Genomic DNA, 16,695 nt, shown 5'->3' on the forward strand with positions numbered 1-16,695 from the left:
TCATTAATGGCTTGACCAATCACATTGACTGCAGTATAGAAGTAGATGGAATGTTAATTGGCTGTCAGCTTATAAAGGAAGCTAAAGAGCCATTTACATGGGACAATTATTGCGCAATGAAAAGGCGCAATAATCGTTTATTTACCTTTCGCTTATGCTTACTTTCGATCAGCATAAAAATAATCGCTGGTTCGCTGACTTCTCGCTGCATGTAAATGCTTCACATACAATGTGAAGCGCTGAGCTAGAAGCCAGCGATAGTCAGCGGAGATCTGCCAGTCTAAACGCTGTGCACGAGCGCCAACAACCTTAGCGGTGACGTTTTCCGCCCGTGCAGTCATTTAGCTAGCTGTTGTCCAATGTAAACCAGCATTAGTCTCAAGGAGTATTCTGGAACTGCTATTATCATTAGAGTACATGGATGGAATTAAAGAGGATCCCTGTACACCTTCCCATGATACAAAATATTCCAACCTTATTAGTTCAGCAATGCAAAAAAAGAACATTTTACTGTTTAATAAATTATCTGGATTTATTACTTTCACCATTAATTTGCCTCAACAGATGATTCCTCCCCGTGGTTGTGCGTATGTTTGCATGGTCCACAGGCAAGATGCTTTCCGAGCTCTTCAGAAGCTGAGTTCAGGCTCTTGTAAGATTGGATCTAAAATTATCAAGGTACACTTTCTGATTATTTAGATCTTAATTTTTTTCCCCGCCGATTCCCTTAAGACTAGCAAATGACTGAACAGCAAATCTTAAGGGTCTCGCTCATTGTTCAGTTTATAAATATCAGCACCGACTCGTTCACCCATCCTGCAATTTAATTCCTGATTGTTCATAGGAATGTGAGAACTGAGCAGTCTAAACAGGCAGCCCGAGCGCGGGCGAACTGGTGATGATGTAACCAACTCATTTGCTCAACTCATTGGCTGCATGGAAATTCTGCTCGCGGCTCCTAATCCCAGGATTAGCCAGCAAAGTAGACAAGATTTTGCACACGCTGCAACCAATCTGTCGCGGACAAACGGTGCGTAAACGGACGTACGCCGTGGAAATTAAATACGCAGCATGTCAATTCTTTTTTTTTTTTTCTCCGCAGCAGCCTCTCTCCTCTCTATTTCCGCAGCGGAAATGCATGCGTCGAAGCCGCTCCAAAACCTGCAGCTGTGGATTTCCAGCGGATTTTCAGTGCGGCCTATCCGCAAGAATTCTGCAGCAAATCCATCCCGTGTGAACCCAGCCTTAGGTTGTGGTACCGTATGTCTGATGGCCAGGCAGGGCTTAAGGCCCTTTTAGACACAACGATTTTTGCTCAAAAATCGCTCAAGGCCGTCTTTTGAGCGATTAATCGTTGTGTCTAACTGCACTGACATCATTCAGTTTTCGTTAAGCCATCGCTGATCTTTCATGTGAATTCCGTGAATTTCATGTGAATTCTGTGAATTCCTGAAAACTGATCATGTTGAAAGATCAGCGATCAGTTTTCAGGAATTCACAGTGGGATACAGCTGATACTATTGTTTCTGCTGTATCCCGCTTCCTGATGACAGGCGGGGTATGAAGAACAGAGCGGTCCAGCTGTGTTCTCCATACCCTGGTTGGAGCGCTCATCTGTATAACAGCCGGGCGCTGCTAGCGGGGAACAGCTGGATGCAGAAGACCTGGTCCTCCTCCTGGTGCCGGGTCTCCTGCTTCCGCCGCTGCCTCTTCTCCAGACTCCGGCTCTCGCCCACTCGCCACAGCCTCTCTTTTAATACCCCCATGGTAAAACCTAGCTCGGAAATCTTCCAGGCTATGTCACTATGCGCAGTGGAGCTAGTCCTGGAAAATTTCCAGACGTGCCACTGAAGGGGTTAATATGTCTAGAGACCCTATTTATAGCTACTACATGAATATAGCCCCATTACTTCCTACTCTACAAACTAAATGTAAAGTCTGGGTGCTCTTCCTCCAGGAAGAATTAATGTAGTTAAAATGATAGTCCTTCCCAAATTCCTTTACGGTCACGGACACAGAAACTGTAGGACCACAAACTTACTTCAACACAGTGAACTCCTTACTATCCTCCTTTGTGTGAGGAAATCTCACGTCAAATTATGTATAGAAAGAGATTTTACAGAAAGTACAAAGATCTTGTTTTGTCTCTTTTGAACAATTACAACTAACGCATCAGATTCCCAGACCCAGTTTTTATAGATTTTTTGCAGCTTAGCGTTGCGCTTCATGCTCAATTTCCTGAGCCCCACTGGCTCATATCTACATACCCACTAATAGGTATTCTGTGCACACAGGTGTCTAAGGGGCTGATTTCTACTTTGAATACCCATTGTATTCAATCTAAACTGGCTTATGTACGCCTGGGTCTCGTGGACAAATGGAGGGAACTCATTCCTTTCCTCACTGATGAGGACTTGATCACAGCTATATCCTTATATAGGTCGGTCGCACCAGCAGCTAATTATAGGCTTATTCGACTATATGTTCTACATCAGTGTTATCATACCCCAAGTCGAGTTTTCAAAATGGAAAAAAGTTCCTACTCCACAATGTCATCAATGTCCTACAGCTAATGCAAATTTCTCGTCCGTATCATTGGGGGACCCAGCCAGACCATGGGGTGTAACCACTGCCACTAGGAGGCGACACTAAGCAAAAGTGTTAGCTCCTCCCACCAGGCTATATTCCCCCTGCAGGCACTCAGCTAATTAGTTTTTAGCTTAGTGTCTGCAAGGAGGCAGACAGGTCAGGTCCAGGAGGACTTGATGAACGGGAATACGGGGAGTCGGGGCTTTTCCCTGGCTTTCCTGTCCTCCCGGGGAGGGCGCAGGCAGATGGTGTCTCCGCCACTCTGCGGCGCCCTACCCAGCGAAGAAAAGGTGGCACGACCCTGCCAATGTGCATTGGCGTCGTTGCCCGCCAGCAATAGGGTTCCCCCCTCTGGAGCAGCGCCCCTCTTGGACGGCGAGCGCAGGGGGGAACACTACTGGAGTGCAGAAGGAGAGAAGGGAACGGAACTTCAAACCTCCCTCCAAGGCTGCGGTCGGCTGCCAAGAACCCCTTCAGGGAAGGTCATGGGGAGGAAAGGATTTCAGGTGCATTCCCTCCGTCTCTTTATATCTCTCCTCCTCTCTCCTCTACCAAAGTTCAGTGCATGTATGTTTGCCCCCCTCTCCCCTCTCTATCCAGATAGCCCCTTCTGGGGCTGGGTGCTTACCGGCCAGGGCTGGGAGGGGGTGGATGCTGCGACCGTAGGAAGGTATGGCTGTGGGCAACTGCGGCTGACTGCTGCTTGTGCAGGCGGTGGTACACATATAATCGCGGCTGTTAGACAGGGAGCAAGCTGCAGAGTGAGGGACACATTAGTGTGGTGCACTCGGCACTTCCGGTGACGCGTCCGGGCTTCCGGGGCAGGCCACGCCCACCCCGGCCGCGCGGGACATTTAAGGAGGTGGCCAGCAAAGAAGATGGCCGCTCACAGTAGCTCTTGCAGGAACTACTTGCTAAGAGAGCAGCTCCACTTCCTGCCATTGAACTGCAGCAGTTTTTCCTTCAAACCGCAAGCAACTTCTGGCAAGCAGCAGTCAGTCAGCAGCATCGGTCGGTCACCTGCAGCGACAGTCACCTGCAGCGGCAGTCTCCAGCGGCGGCAGTCTCCAGTGGCGGCAGCTTCCAGTTTTTATACCACAGAGAAGGCCGCCAGGACCCAGAAGCTCCAGCTGGGCCAGGACAACCGCAGGACGGGGTAAGCCCTGCCAAGGCAGCTCTCCCCTGTGTTTTTTCCCCCTGCGGGTACTCGCTTTCAGCAGTATACGGAGATACCCTACCCATATCCCCACCACTCCCTTGCGGTTATCTATAGGTGTGTGGATTGCGTCATGTCTGACCCTGGTTCCAGTCAGGCTATGGGGAGGGCAAAATACTATGCGTGCACGTTATGCAGCGCTAAGTTCCCAAGTGGTCAGGCGGAATCCCGCTGTGTAGCCTGTAACCCAGTGCGATCGGCTCCAGGGACCCTGGTGCCCCCCCCCGCCGCCCCTGTAGAGCAGGTAATCGAGCCTGAATGGGCTAGATCACTGGCCGCGGCAGTGTCAGGACTAGCCAGCTCGTCGGCAGTGATATTGCGCCGTTTGGAATCCGATTCGGAGGTGTCCTCCCCGGAGCGTTCGCGGGGAAGGTCGCACAAGAGGCGGAGATCCCGCAGCTCTGAAAGGGTTTCTCACAGGTCTCGTCGGTACAGAAGATCGTCCAGATCTTCGAGGTCGCAACACTCTAGAGAGTCTTTTCACGCTCCGCATGGTTCCAGGGAAGCATCACGGACGTACCATAGGTCCAGGGAAGCTTCTAAGCAGTCTCGGCATACAGGGAGGTTGGTTAGATCCCATCCGGATCCCTCACGGGCCTCATGCTCCTCAGCATATCAAGCTGCAGACCAGGATCAGCCTCTGCACGATTTTTCGGGGGGTAGTAGCGGTCTGGAGGAGGAGGAAGGGTCCGCTGTGTCATCACTGTCAGACCTAGATGATGAACAGGTGTCCAAGCTGGCCACTTTAATGGACAGCTTGGTGGTGGCAGTTAAGGACACGCTGCAGGTATCCGAGACTCCGGTCGAGGTACCACAGTCTACTGTATCATTTAAACGGCAAAAGCGCATTCGCCAAACGTTTCCTTTCCATCAGGATTTTGAGGAAGTCCTGGGGAAAGAATGGGAGAGTCCGGACAAACGCTTCAGGCAGCCAGGTAAATCCTGGGACATTGCGTATCCTTTCTCAGAGGATCTAGTCAAAAAGTGGTTGGTACCTCCGGTGGTAGACCCGCCAGTATCACGCTTATCAAAGAGCACAGCGTTACCTTCAGCCGAGGTGGCGGTTCTAACCGACGTGCAGGACAGGAAGCTTGATGCATTGGCAAAGACAACTTTTCAAGCGATAGGCACTGCTTTGCAACCCACCTTTGCTTCGGCCTGGGTGAGCAAGGCGTCGGTGGCATGGGCAAAACAGCTGCGCAAGGATATTCTGGCAGCCGCCCCGCCCAGTGAGCTGCTGGACGTCACTGAAAATATCATTCAGGCAGGAAAATTCGTCTGCGCGGCGAGTTTGGATGCAGCCAAATTTGTTGCACGCACATCGGCAGCGTCCTTGGCTACACGGAGGATGCTATGGCTGAAAAGCTGGTCAACAGATGCATCATCTAAGGCAGTTCTGACGAAACAACCTTTTGAGAGCAAGAGATTGTTTGGCCCAAAGCTCGACGATCTAATCAAGAACGCCACAGGCGGGAAGAGTACGTCACTTCCGCAAGGGGCTGGAAGGTCAAGAAAAGCGCCATCTAGGAAGAAATCCTTTTTTCGTTCCTTTCAGCAGTTTACATCCCGGCCCACAACAGGTCAGTGGGCTCAGTCAAGAAGGGCCCCAGCAGAGCAGAGGAAGAATTCTTCCATTAAGACCAGGCCGGCCTGGCAAGCTCGCTCCAAGGCACCCAGGGGCGCAAGGACAGGAGTATCAGCATGAGGGTCTTCCCCCACCCGCTATTCACAGGGTGGGGGGCAGGCTCTTCCTGTTCCAGGTTGTATGGTTAGCCCACGTGACTGACGCCTGGGTACAGAAGGTCGTATCACGAGGGTATGCCATCGAATTCGCAACATTTCCATGGGAGCAGTTTCTCAGGTCCAGGGTACCGAAGGACCCAGGGAAGGCAACACAGCTGCACCAGGCAATAAGACAACTATTGGCGCAGGGAGTAGTGGTGCTGGTGCCATTCTGTCAGTGCGGAAGGGGTTTTTATTCGAATCTCTTCATAGTCCCCAAGAAGGATGGCAGGGTCAGACCGGTCCTCGACCTAAGAAGACTAAATCATTACGTCAAAGCAAGACATTTCAGGATGGAGTCCCTCAAGTCGGTAATAGCGTCCATGAAACCGGGGGAGTTCCTGGCGTCAGTGGACATCAGGGACGCGTACCTGCATATTCCGATTCGCGAATTTCACCAGCAGTTTTTGCGCTTCGAGATCCAGGGGAGCCATTACCAATTTGTAGCGGTGCCGTTCAGGCTCTCGACGTCCCCGAGAGTCTTTACAAAGGTGCTGGCAGCGGTAATGGCACTACTCCATGCGAGGGGGGTGATAGCCATCCCTTACCTGGATGACATTCTGGTGAAGGCTCCAGACCAGGAAGGCAATTTGGAGAGTCTGCGAATCACGCTTCAGACTTTGGAGGAATACGGTTGGGTCATAAACCACGAAAAATCTTGTCTAGTACCAACTCAACAGTTGGAATTTCTGGGGATGGTATTCAACACCAAGAAAGCAGGCGAAAGCAGTAACACTGGTCAACAAGGTGCGTCCACTACTTCAGGGGAGACAGACGACCATCAGGTATTGCATGAGAGTACTGGGCATGATGGTAGCCTCCTTCGAAGCTATACCATTCACACAGTTCCATTCCAGGGAGTTTCAACATTTCATTCTGGCACACTGGAACAGGTCGCAGTGGACGTTAGACCAGCAAATCTCCGTGACACCAAAGGTTCGCCTTGCCCTGAGATGGTGGACGAGTCTCAGGAAGATCCAAGGGGGTCGGTCACTGTTTCCGGGACAGTGGAGGATACTGACCACGGACGCCAGTCGTTATGGTTGGGGCGGAACTTTGGAGGGACACTCCACCCAGGGGGTGTGGTCACAGGACGAGCAAGACTGCCGATAAACGTACTGGAGCTGCGAGCCATCCGACGGGCACTACAGTATTTCCATCCACGGCTCAACAGAGAGGATGTGAAAGTCCAGGCGGACAATGCTACGGCAGTGGCATACGTCAATCGGCAGGGGGGCACAAGAAGTGCAAGAGCAATGATGGAAGTATCTGGCATACTCAACTGGGCGGAGAAACATCTAGAGTCCATATCGGCAGTTCACATCCCAGGGGTAGAAAACTGGGTAGCAGATTTTCTCAGTCGAAAGACAGTGGACCCCAGCGAGTGGCAGCTGCACCCGGAGGTCTTTCAATCGATAAGTCAGCGCTGGGGCACTCCGGATGTAGATATGATGGCTTCCAGACTAAATTACAGGGTTCTCCCCTTCGTGGCACGTTCAAGAGACCATCAGGCGGTAGCCGTGGACGCCTTACTGATCTCGTGGGCAGACTTCAGACTACCGTACGTATTTCCTCCTCTTCCTCTCATTTCAAGAATACTAAAGAAGATCAAGAAGTAAGGAGGACCAGCAATCCTGGTGGCTCCGGATTGGCCGAGGCGAGCATGGTATCCAGACATAATCGAGATGCTGGCCGACGCTCCGTGGCCACTCCCAGAACCGGAGGATCTGCTATCACAAGGACCAATCTTCCACCCGAATTCAAAGTCGCTTTGTTTGACGGCCTGGCCGTTGAGACCGCAATATTGAAGAAACGGGGATTCTCGGAAGCAGTTATCCGACCTATGGTCCAAGCCAGGGAGCCGACATCATCAACAATTTATTATCGCGTCTGGAAACGCTTCTTAAGCTGGTGTGAAGAACGCCATATACATCCCATGCGGTTCTCACTAGCAAACATTCTAGCTTTCCTACAGGTGGGACTAGAATTAGGGCTGAAACTAGGTTCACTAAGAGGACAAGTATTGGCTCTTTCAGTTCTTTTCCAGAGACCAATCGCTAATAGGTTGGCAGTGCGGACTTTTCTTCAAGGGGTTGCACATACGTCACCCCCGTTCAGGCCACCTACTCCGGCATGGGATCTGAACTTGGTGCTGGATGCTTTACTATCACACCCTTTTGAGCCACTCAGGAAGGTACCCCCTGAGACTGCTATGCTGGAAAGTGGTCTTTTTTGGTGGCGATCACATCAATACGGAGGGTATCCGAATTAGCTGCACTATCAGTCGAACCCCCCTTTTTGACTTTTGACCAAGACAAGGTGGTGCTGAGACCAATTCCGGGTTTCCTACCAAAGGTAGTATCAGCATTTCACCTCAATGAAGATATTGTGCTTCCATCTTTTTGCCCGGCACCGGGACATGTGAGGGAGAGAGCGCTGCACCGACTGGATTTGGTAAGGGCTTTGCAAATTTATGCGGCAAGGACCAAAGACTTCCGGAAGACAGAGACGCTGTTCGTAATCCCGGAAGGGCCGCGTAAGGGTTCTGCGGCCTCAAAGGTGACCATCTCAAGGTGGATTCGGACGCTAGTGACAGGGTCTTATCGAGCCAAGGTGAAGTCACCACCATTCCGGATAACGGCCCACTCTACAAGGATGGTGGGGGCTTCCTGGGCGGTTCAGCATGGAGCCTCAGCGTTACAAGTATGTAAGGCAGCTGGACGTCCCTGCATACATTTGCTAAATTTTATAGGGTCCATACATATGCATCAGCGGACGCCGCCCTGGGTAGGAAGGTTCTACAGGCGGCCATCCCCTGACTGCTGGGGACCTTTTTTCTGGGTAATTCCCACCCTTTTTATTTTCGGGACTGCTTTTGAACGTCCCATGGTCTGGCTGGGTCCCCCAATAATAGGAACGAGAAACGGATATTTTTGGTATAACTTACCGTAAAATCTCTTTCTCGTCACGTTCATTGGGGGACACAGCACCCTCCCAAAGATTCATTTCTTTATAGATAGCAGGGCTGAGCCCTTTGGTCTCGGGTCAGATGACGTAATATATATCCAGAAGACTGGTATGTCTTTCCTTTTGGTTTACGTTAAAATGTAAATAATTTTCTTGTGTACTCCCACTGGCTGTTCCTACTGCTTGCATACAAACTAATTAGCTGAGTGCCTGCAGGGGGGATATAGCCTGGTGGGAGGAGCTAACACTTTTGCTTAGTGTCGCCTCCTAGTGGCAGTGGCTATATCCCATGGTCTGGCTGTGTCCCCCAGTGAACGTGACGAGAAAGAGATTTTACGGTAAGTTATACCAAAAATATCCGTTTTATCCATTTACTATGGAGTTTCCCTTCTACTCAGTCTTTTTGGGTGGAGGTCTCTAACCTCCTTAAGGCTGATTTAGACACAATGACAGTCACTCAAAATTCGCTCAAAAGAATCTTTTGATTGATTCTCGTTCTGTCTAAATGCACTGACTTCGTGCACGAGTCGTTGATCGCTGAATTCTAGCTTGCTAGAATTGAGCGATCAGCTGTTATCCGTGGAGCAGGCTGTTAACAGCCAACTACACTGATAAGATTCTCTGTGCCTGTGTCCTGCTGTGAATTCACAGTGGAGCCTGGGCTGTAAGCACAGAGAATACTACAGCTGTTTTCTTATGCAAAGCAGCTGTAGTTTTTGTCTAGAGATAGCGGCGGTGTCCCACTGCTCCTGCATAGCTGTATAGTAGCTAATTAGCCACTATAAAGTATGCAAAGATAATTGCTTAAAACTGTCACTCAAACTGTCGTTTGAGCGACTTTTGAACGATCATCTGTCAGTGTAAATGGGGTATTAGTCTTCTAAAGGATATGCTACTTCCACACACCCCAGAGGTTTGTTTGTTGGGATTGCTAACTGAAGAACAACGGCAACACCATACTCGCATTTTCCTTAACGAGGTGGTCTTTATGGCTCGAAAAAGTATTGCAATAAGATGCATACAACACTTCCATATGAAAGGATTATATATATGAATAGGAAATGTCTTGATAGATTCCTAAATGTTGTTAATTGTTTCATTACTTTAGATCGCTTGGGCTTTAAATAAAGGAGTGAAAACGGAGTACAAGCAGTTCTGGGATGTTGATCTTGGCGTCACTTATATACCGTGGGAGAAAGTAAAGTTGGATGATTTAGATGACTTTGCGGAAGGTGGAATGATTGATCAGGAGACTGTTAATAATGGTAGTAAAAATATTCAAGGCTTTTTTTTTTTTAGAAAATATGTTCTGAATTAGTTTATGTGATCTTTCTAGAACTAAAGATAAAAGATTGTGATCATGGAGCTACATGTTTTCAATTAAAATTACGTATTCGTGCCCACCCTACTAAAATTATGTATTAGTACCCTGTCAGCGTCTTCCACTTCATTATCCCTTCTGGTAAATAACAAATTTTAGTAGAGCATGACAACGGACCAAGAGGGGGGAACACCGCTTAAAAAAGGTGCCCTTGACTAACGTGAACTTGAACAGTCACAGATTTAATCTTTTGGCTAGCAAAAAGTTTCAGCAGCCTCTGGTTTGTAATAAGACCTATATACTGTGTTAAGATGAATCTTTGTTAAGCAGATACCTTTTGTACATTGTAGAATGGCAAAGGCAAAGAAACACAGAGCCTGTTGCAGTAAAGGAGCCGCCTGCACACACTCCTGTTCCTGCTAGTACGGTGCAGAGTCCAATTGTTCCAAAAAGCTCAATAATAACAACACAGACAGAGGCTTATAACCCGCCAGTTGCAATGCTTCAGGTAATTAAAACAAATATTGTTCTGATCATTAGCTACTTCATTGTGTCTGACAATTAGTAAAGGTTCCTCTATATGGGACAACTGTCAGCCATTCCAGGGGCTACCACCCGACTGTCACTCCTGTGCCTTAAGGGCCATTTATACAGAACGATTATCACTCAAAATTCATTCAAACGAACAAAATAAAGCTATAATCGTCCTGTGTAAATGCAAAAAAAATGCTTCACTATTCATTCTTTTCTCGTTATCTCTCACTTTCAGTCAGCATAAAAAATATTGCTGAATCGCTGGCTTCTCGCTCTGTGTAAATGCTCTTTGCTCAGCGTTCCACAATTCTATGATTCATAGAAGGTAAAGCTCTGAGTGAGAAGCCCATGATGCAGCGGTGTTCTCTACCTGTCTAAACACTTCTTGAGCGGTAACGACCTAAGTGGTGATGTCAGCGCTTGTGCAGTCGTTTAGACAACTCTCGTCCCATCTAAATGGGATATTACACAGGAGCGATAGTTGGGGATTGTTCCAGCTACTCACTCCCATTCAAAGTATACATGAGACACCCCAAGATTGAGTGGCTCCTGTTTACACAGCCCAATAGTCACTTGGTTTTTAGTTGTGGTAAGAACCAAGTGACTCCAACAGTTGAAGGATTTCTCACTCAGTGCCCTGTTGGCGGCTGCATATACACATGACAGTTATTGCCCGAATTCCCTGTTTCCAGCAAGAATTTAGGCTATAATTGCCCTATGTAAAGACACCTTAGAACGGTGTATTAGCAGTATGTGCTTGCCCTGCCACACTGAATTGCCTGTGAATGTTATTTCTCGCTTGTTCTAATAATTTAGTTATGTTTTTGCTTAGTTCATCTGAGGAGGAATGTACATTTGTTCTCCTTTTTAAATATGTTATAAACAGATTCCTGTGACACCAACTGTACCAGCTGTAAGCTTGGTGCCACCTGCTTTTCCTGTGTCCATGTCTGTGCCACCACCAGGCTACTCTGCTCTTCCACCTCCTCCTTTCATGCGTGCTGGTTTTAACCCTTCTCAGCCACCTCCAGGTAAATATAATTTGAGAGTACAGGTTTTGTTTAAAGGGATTTTCAATGTTTAAAAATAAATTTCCCCATAGTAGGGAATGGCATAAAAATTGAATAGCCATTATACACCCTTTTCACTGAGGCAGAAGTAGTCTACAAAATCATATACCCTTCACAGACTAGACTCCCTAAACCAATATTTATTGAAGTATATTAAAAAACATTTATAGGTTACCAAGACAGAAACATGAACTCAAATAACACAAAATCAATCCGCTCAGTTAATGGTGAGATAACCACTCATCTGTTGGTTAGTGGGAAATATTTTTTTTACTTTACTACTTTTATTTTTTTTCAAAGACATTTCATTTTTAAAAAATATTTTCTGCTGCCATCTTCTACGTGCAATATATTTTTTATTTTTTCATCGACATAGTTGTGCAAAGGCTAATTTTTTGTGGGACGTCCTGTATTTTCCATTGGTACCATTTTGGAATATATACGACTTTCTGATCACTTTTAATTATATTTTGGGGAACATCATTTGGGGGATTTAAATACCGCTATCAGAACTGACAGCGACATTTAAAGGGTTAACAGCCACGTGGCCGATTGCAGCTGTTTACGCCGGGTGTCGGCTGTAATATACAGCCTGCACCCAAGATGTGTGAAGAGAGATAGCCACATGTTCTCTCTTCATACATACCCCAACTCCATAGGACGTAGCTGTACATCCTATAGCGGAAAGGGGTTGAATTGATTCTTAGTACTAAAGAAGGCAACACTTTTTAGGTACTTAATATACCTTTAATATAAAGTCTTATATATTTCGTGGTGTAAATTTAACCCCTCAGTAACGAAGCCTGTTTGCGCCTTAGTGACAGAGCCAAATTTTGGAAATCTGACATGTCACTCAACATACAATAACTCCGTAAAGGTTTTGCATATCCCAGTGATTCTGACATTGTTTTTTCGCCACATGTTGTACTTCATTTAGGTGGTAAAAATTGACCGATATAATTTGTGTATATTTATTAAAAGTACCAATATTGGAAAAATTTTGAAAAAATTGTCATTTTTTCACATTTTCAACTATAATATCTCAAATATGTGCAAACATACTGTACAAATTTTTGATAGGCTATATATTTCCATCTGTTTACTTTATTCTGAATACGCATTTGAAAAATGTTTTGTTTTTTTTAACCATATAGATGACGTACAAATTTAGCATTACTTTTCAGCATTTTGAGGAACACTTTGTTTTCTTACAGCAAGCCAAGTTTGCAAAGTCTCATGAGTGTCAGAATGATAGATACCCACCCAAACGACCCTATTTTAAACACTACACCCCTTAATGTATTCACTGTCATTAGTATTTTGACCCCACTGTTTTTTTTCAGGAATTAGTTCAATTTAGAGGAGAAAAAATAAAATTTCATATTTTTGCAAATATGTCATTTTAAAGACATATTTTTTTCCTATAGTGCACATGAAAATGAGGATTGACACCCCAAAATTGATACCCCTGTTTCTCCCGTGTTCAGAGACATACCCATTGTGGCCCTAATCTTATGTTTGGATGCACAGCGGGGCACAAAATGTAAGGAGTAGGTGGTGGCTTTCAGAACAGAAATTTAGCATGAAGGTGATTTAGGCCCCATTGCCCACTTGTAGAGCCCTTGAGCGGCCAAAAGGACAGAGAACCCCAATAAATGACCCCATATTGAAAACTAGACCCCTTAATGAATTCATCAAGGAGTGTACTGCCTATTTTTACCCTACAGTTTTGAAATAAATGTAAGCAAAGCAGTAGGAAAAAAATTACAATTTTCATTTTTTTGGCAGTTGTATCAAATTAAAAACTGTGTTTTTTTTGTACAGTACACGTATAAATCAAGACTTTCACCCCACAATGGATACCCCTGTTTGTCCTGTGTTTAGAAACATATCCGTTGTGCCCCCAATCTGCTTACAGGACACATGGCTAGGCCTATAATGGAAGGAGCACCCATGGATTTTAGGGTACAACAGAATAAATTCCAGGCCCCATCGTCCACTTGTAGAGCCATTGAGCGGCCAAAACAATAAAGAACCCCAACAAATGACCCCATTTTGAAAACTAGACCCCTCAATGAATCCATCTACGGGTGTACTGCGTATTTTGACCCCACAGTATTTGAATGAATCTAAGCAAAGCAGATGGAAAAAATTACGAGTTTCATTTTTTTGGCAATTTTGTCAATTTTTTAAAACATTTTTTTTGTACAGTATACATAGGAATGAAGACGTTCACCCCAAAATGCATACCCCCGTTTGTCCCGTGTTCAGAAACATACCCATTGTGGCTCTAATCTACTTACAGGACACATGGCAAGGCCTATAATGCAGGGAACACCCATTGGATTGCAGGGCACAACTGAATAAATTCCAGGCCCCGTTGCTCACTTGCACGGAATAAAAATTGACACCTTAAAAATCCCCCCCCCCCCCCCACGATTTTTAGCGTTCCCTAAGGGCTCATGTCCACGGGGAAAATATGATTTAGGATCCGCAGCGGATCTCCCGCGCGCGGATCCGCACCCCATAGGGATGCATTGACCACCCGCGGGTAGATAAATACCCGCGGATGGTCAATAAAAGAGATTTTAAAAAAAATGGAGCATGAAAAAATCTGGACCATGCTCCATTTTCATGCGGGTCTCCCGCGGGGACGGCTCCCGCGGGCTTCTATTGAAGCCTATGGAAGCCGTCCTGATCCGCGGGAGACCAAAAATAGGAATTTAAAAGAATTACTCACCCGGAGCGGGCGCTGAAGGTCTTCTCTTCCTCACGGCCGCATCTCCCTTGCTTCGGCTCGGCGGATGTGCCCGGCGCATGCGCGCGGCACGTCGACGACGTGCCGCCGGCGTGAGGAATTCATCCGCAGGCCGAAAATGAAGATCCGGCCGTGAGGAAGAGCAGAGCGTCCCCGCCCGCTACGGATAGGTAAATGCTTTTAAATTGCTATTTTCAGCGCCCATGTCCGCGGGGCAGGAGGGACCCGCTGCAGATTCTCCATGGAGAATCTGCAGCGGATCTGATTTTCCCCGTGGACATGAGGCCTTAATCTTAGATAAAAGTAATAATGTGAATTGTGTGGTATTTCCGAAGACTGGTAATTACGGAGGCTGGTTGGGATGGGCACATGGGGCAATAAAACCGGGTATCCCCCTCCTCTCATGCCTTTTGTGGGGTATTTCTTGATCGGCAGGAATAGGGTGTAAAAAGTGGCGCTCTGTGAGGCTTCGTAAGCTTGATGAGGTGCGGCGGTGTCAAACATAAGGCGCTTAACAAGCTGCTCCTGGAACTGCAGGAAGGCGAGCGTTCCCGGAGCTTCTTGTAAATTACGTATTACAGGTCGCAGTCTAAATAACGCCGGGCTCACACGGCCTTATGTGGAATCCACTTACGGAGGCCCACAGCGGATTCCAGCTGTGAGCCCGGCCGTGGGGCTCTGTATGGACATGTAATGTACTGCGCATAACTGCGTACTGACAAGGGCAGTCATGCGCAGTACAGCTTTTTTTTCTTTGTATTTCCCGCACCGTCGCTTAGCGATGACACGGGTACCCGCAGCCTGTACACAATGTTGTTGTGTATGGGCCACGAGTATATCCGCAACCATGGAGCACAATGGGCTCTATGTCACGGATATCCACAGTAAAATAGAACCTGCTGCGTTCTGTTTTCTGCAAGTGGATTACGCAATTCCGACCCACTAATGTGAGCGGAATTCTATAATCCAATGCGATTGATCCACGTATTACCGCGGATCAGACGCATGCAGAATCTGTAATTTTTTATTCGGTCATGCGAGACCGGCCTAAGGTAGATCACTACCTTTTCACCATTACTTTTTAAAACTTTTTTACGCCTTTTTTTTTTTTTTACTTTAAATGATCACTGTTATCCATTGGATTTCCCAGGGCTCGAGCCCCCCTCTGCACTCATATGTCAATCATCTGGCGTGTATGCGCAGAAGGGGACTTCGGGTCCCGGGAGACCAGGACATCGCGGAGGACCCGAGGTGAGTATTTTCACCTCCCCTCATGGATCGGATCCATGAGGAGAGGTGAAACTGGCACTTTTTAAAACTTTTTTTAACTTCTTCGCAATCGCCTCTATTTATTGGATAACGGCGATTACGGACCCGGGGACTGCTCATCGCGGTCTCTGGTGACATCTGGTTCCCGGCTACCTTCAAGAGCTGGGAGCCAGAAGATTTTAAATTTGCCGGGGCTCCCGGCCTTCTGCGCATGCGTGTTATGTCATACGTCTGGCGTGCATGCGCAGAAGAGCGGCGACGGGTCCCGGAGGGCCATTGCACCGCGGGACACCTCTGTCAAGGCGGGTGAGTAATTGAACACTCAGGGCAGCTGAATATCTAATTTTTTTTTTAACTTTTTTTTAACTTTATTGCGATCGGCGCTATCCATTGAATAGCGCCGATCGCATAGCTGTGGGGGACTGCCCGCAGCCCAGGATGACAGCTCCATGCTGTCGGCTACCTGCGGGCACCAACAGCATGGAGCTGTCACGTCCTCAGTTAAGAGGGCATTTATTAATCCAAAGAGGATGTATGTTTTTATGTCCTCTAGGATTAAAGCCCACTTAGCTAGGACGTAAAAAGGCAATGGGGCCGTCACTAAGGGGTTAATCCCTTGAGGACGATATGGTGGAATGACTCTCAACCATAGCTCGTAGATTATAAAGATAGAGTGTGTAGAATGGTCCTACGCGTTTCTCTGGATGTCACAGATCATTAGAGACCCCAATAAACCTCAAAGGTGATTTTACTTAATTTGATATAGAGGGTTTAGTTAGTATGCCAGATGGTGAGGCAAAATTAACTGCCCAAATGCCATCTATTGAGAACACATATATCCCTGTATATACAAGTCTGAGTTGAGTCTTGATTTGTTTGTCCTGATAGGCACTGATATTGCACCTAGTCCCGGGGTAGCCATCTCCAATAGAATACTATGCGAGGCAGATACGTTATAAGGACGTCGGGACACTAATCACGGCTACTTGGAATTACCTCAAGGGGCGGCCTATCATAAATTTGGTATCATAGAATAAAGTTATTAGCCCATTTTTGAGCAGTGTGTAAGGCATAGAAACAAGATGTACCTAAAGATGGCAGAATTTAGGTTTTTTTCCATTTCATTCCACTGAGAATTTTTTACCGTTTTCAGTAAATTATATGGTACATTAAATACTACCATTGTAAA

At 46.9% G+C, this 16,695-nt stretch overlaps 1 protein-coding gene across 4 annotated transcripts in view; it reads left to right on the forward strand.

The window, feature by feature from the left end:
• Nucleotides 1–16,695, forward strand: part of SCAF8 (SR-related CTD associated factor 8) — a 585,772-nt gene that overhangs the window by 129,699 nt on the left and 439,378 nt on the right. For all 4 annotated transcript variants that reach the window (XM_066596059.1, XM_066596058.1, XM_066596057.1 and 1 more), the window contains 4 exons: nt 565–678; nt 9,663–9,819; nt 10,226–10,383; nt 11,296–11,440. In XM_066596059.1, coding sequence (XP_066452156.1) covers nt 565–678; nt 9,663–9,819; nt 10,226–10,383; nt 11,296–11,440 — 574 coding nt within the window. The remainder of the gene's footprint in view (nt 1–564; nt 679–9,662; nt 9,820–10,225; nt 10,384–11,295; nt 11,441–16,695) is intronic.

This window comes from Eleutherodactylus coqui, chromosome 3, assembly GCF_035609145.1.
Source record: "Eleutherodactylus coqui strain aEleCoq1 chromosome 3, aEleCoq1.hap1, whole genome shotgun sequence".
In the NCBI taxonomy this organism is placed as follows: Eukaryota; Metazoa; Chordata; class Amphibia; order Anura; family Eleutherodactylidae; genus Eleutherodactylus; species Eleutherodactylus coqui.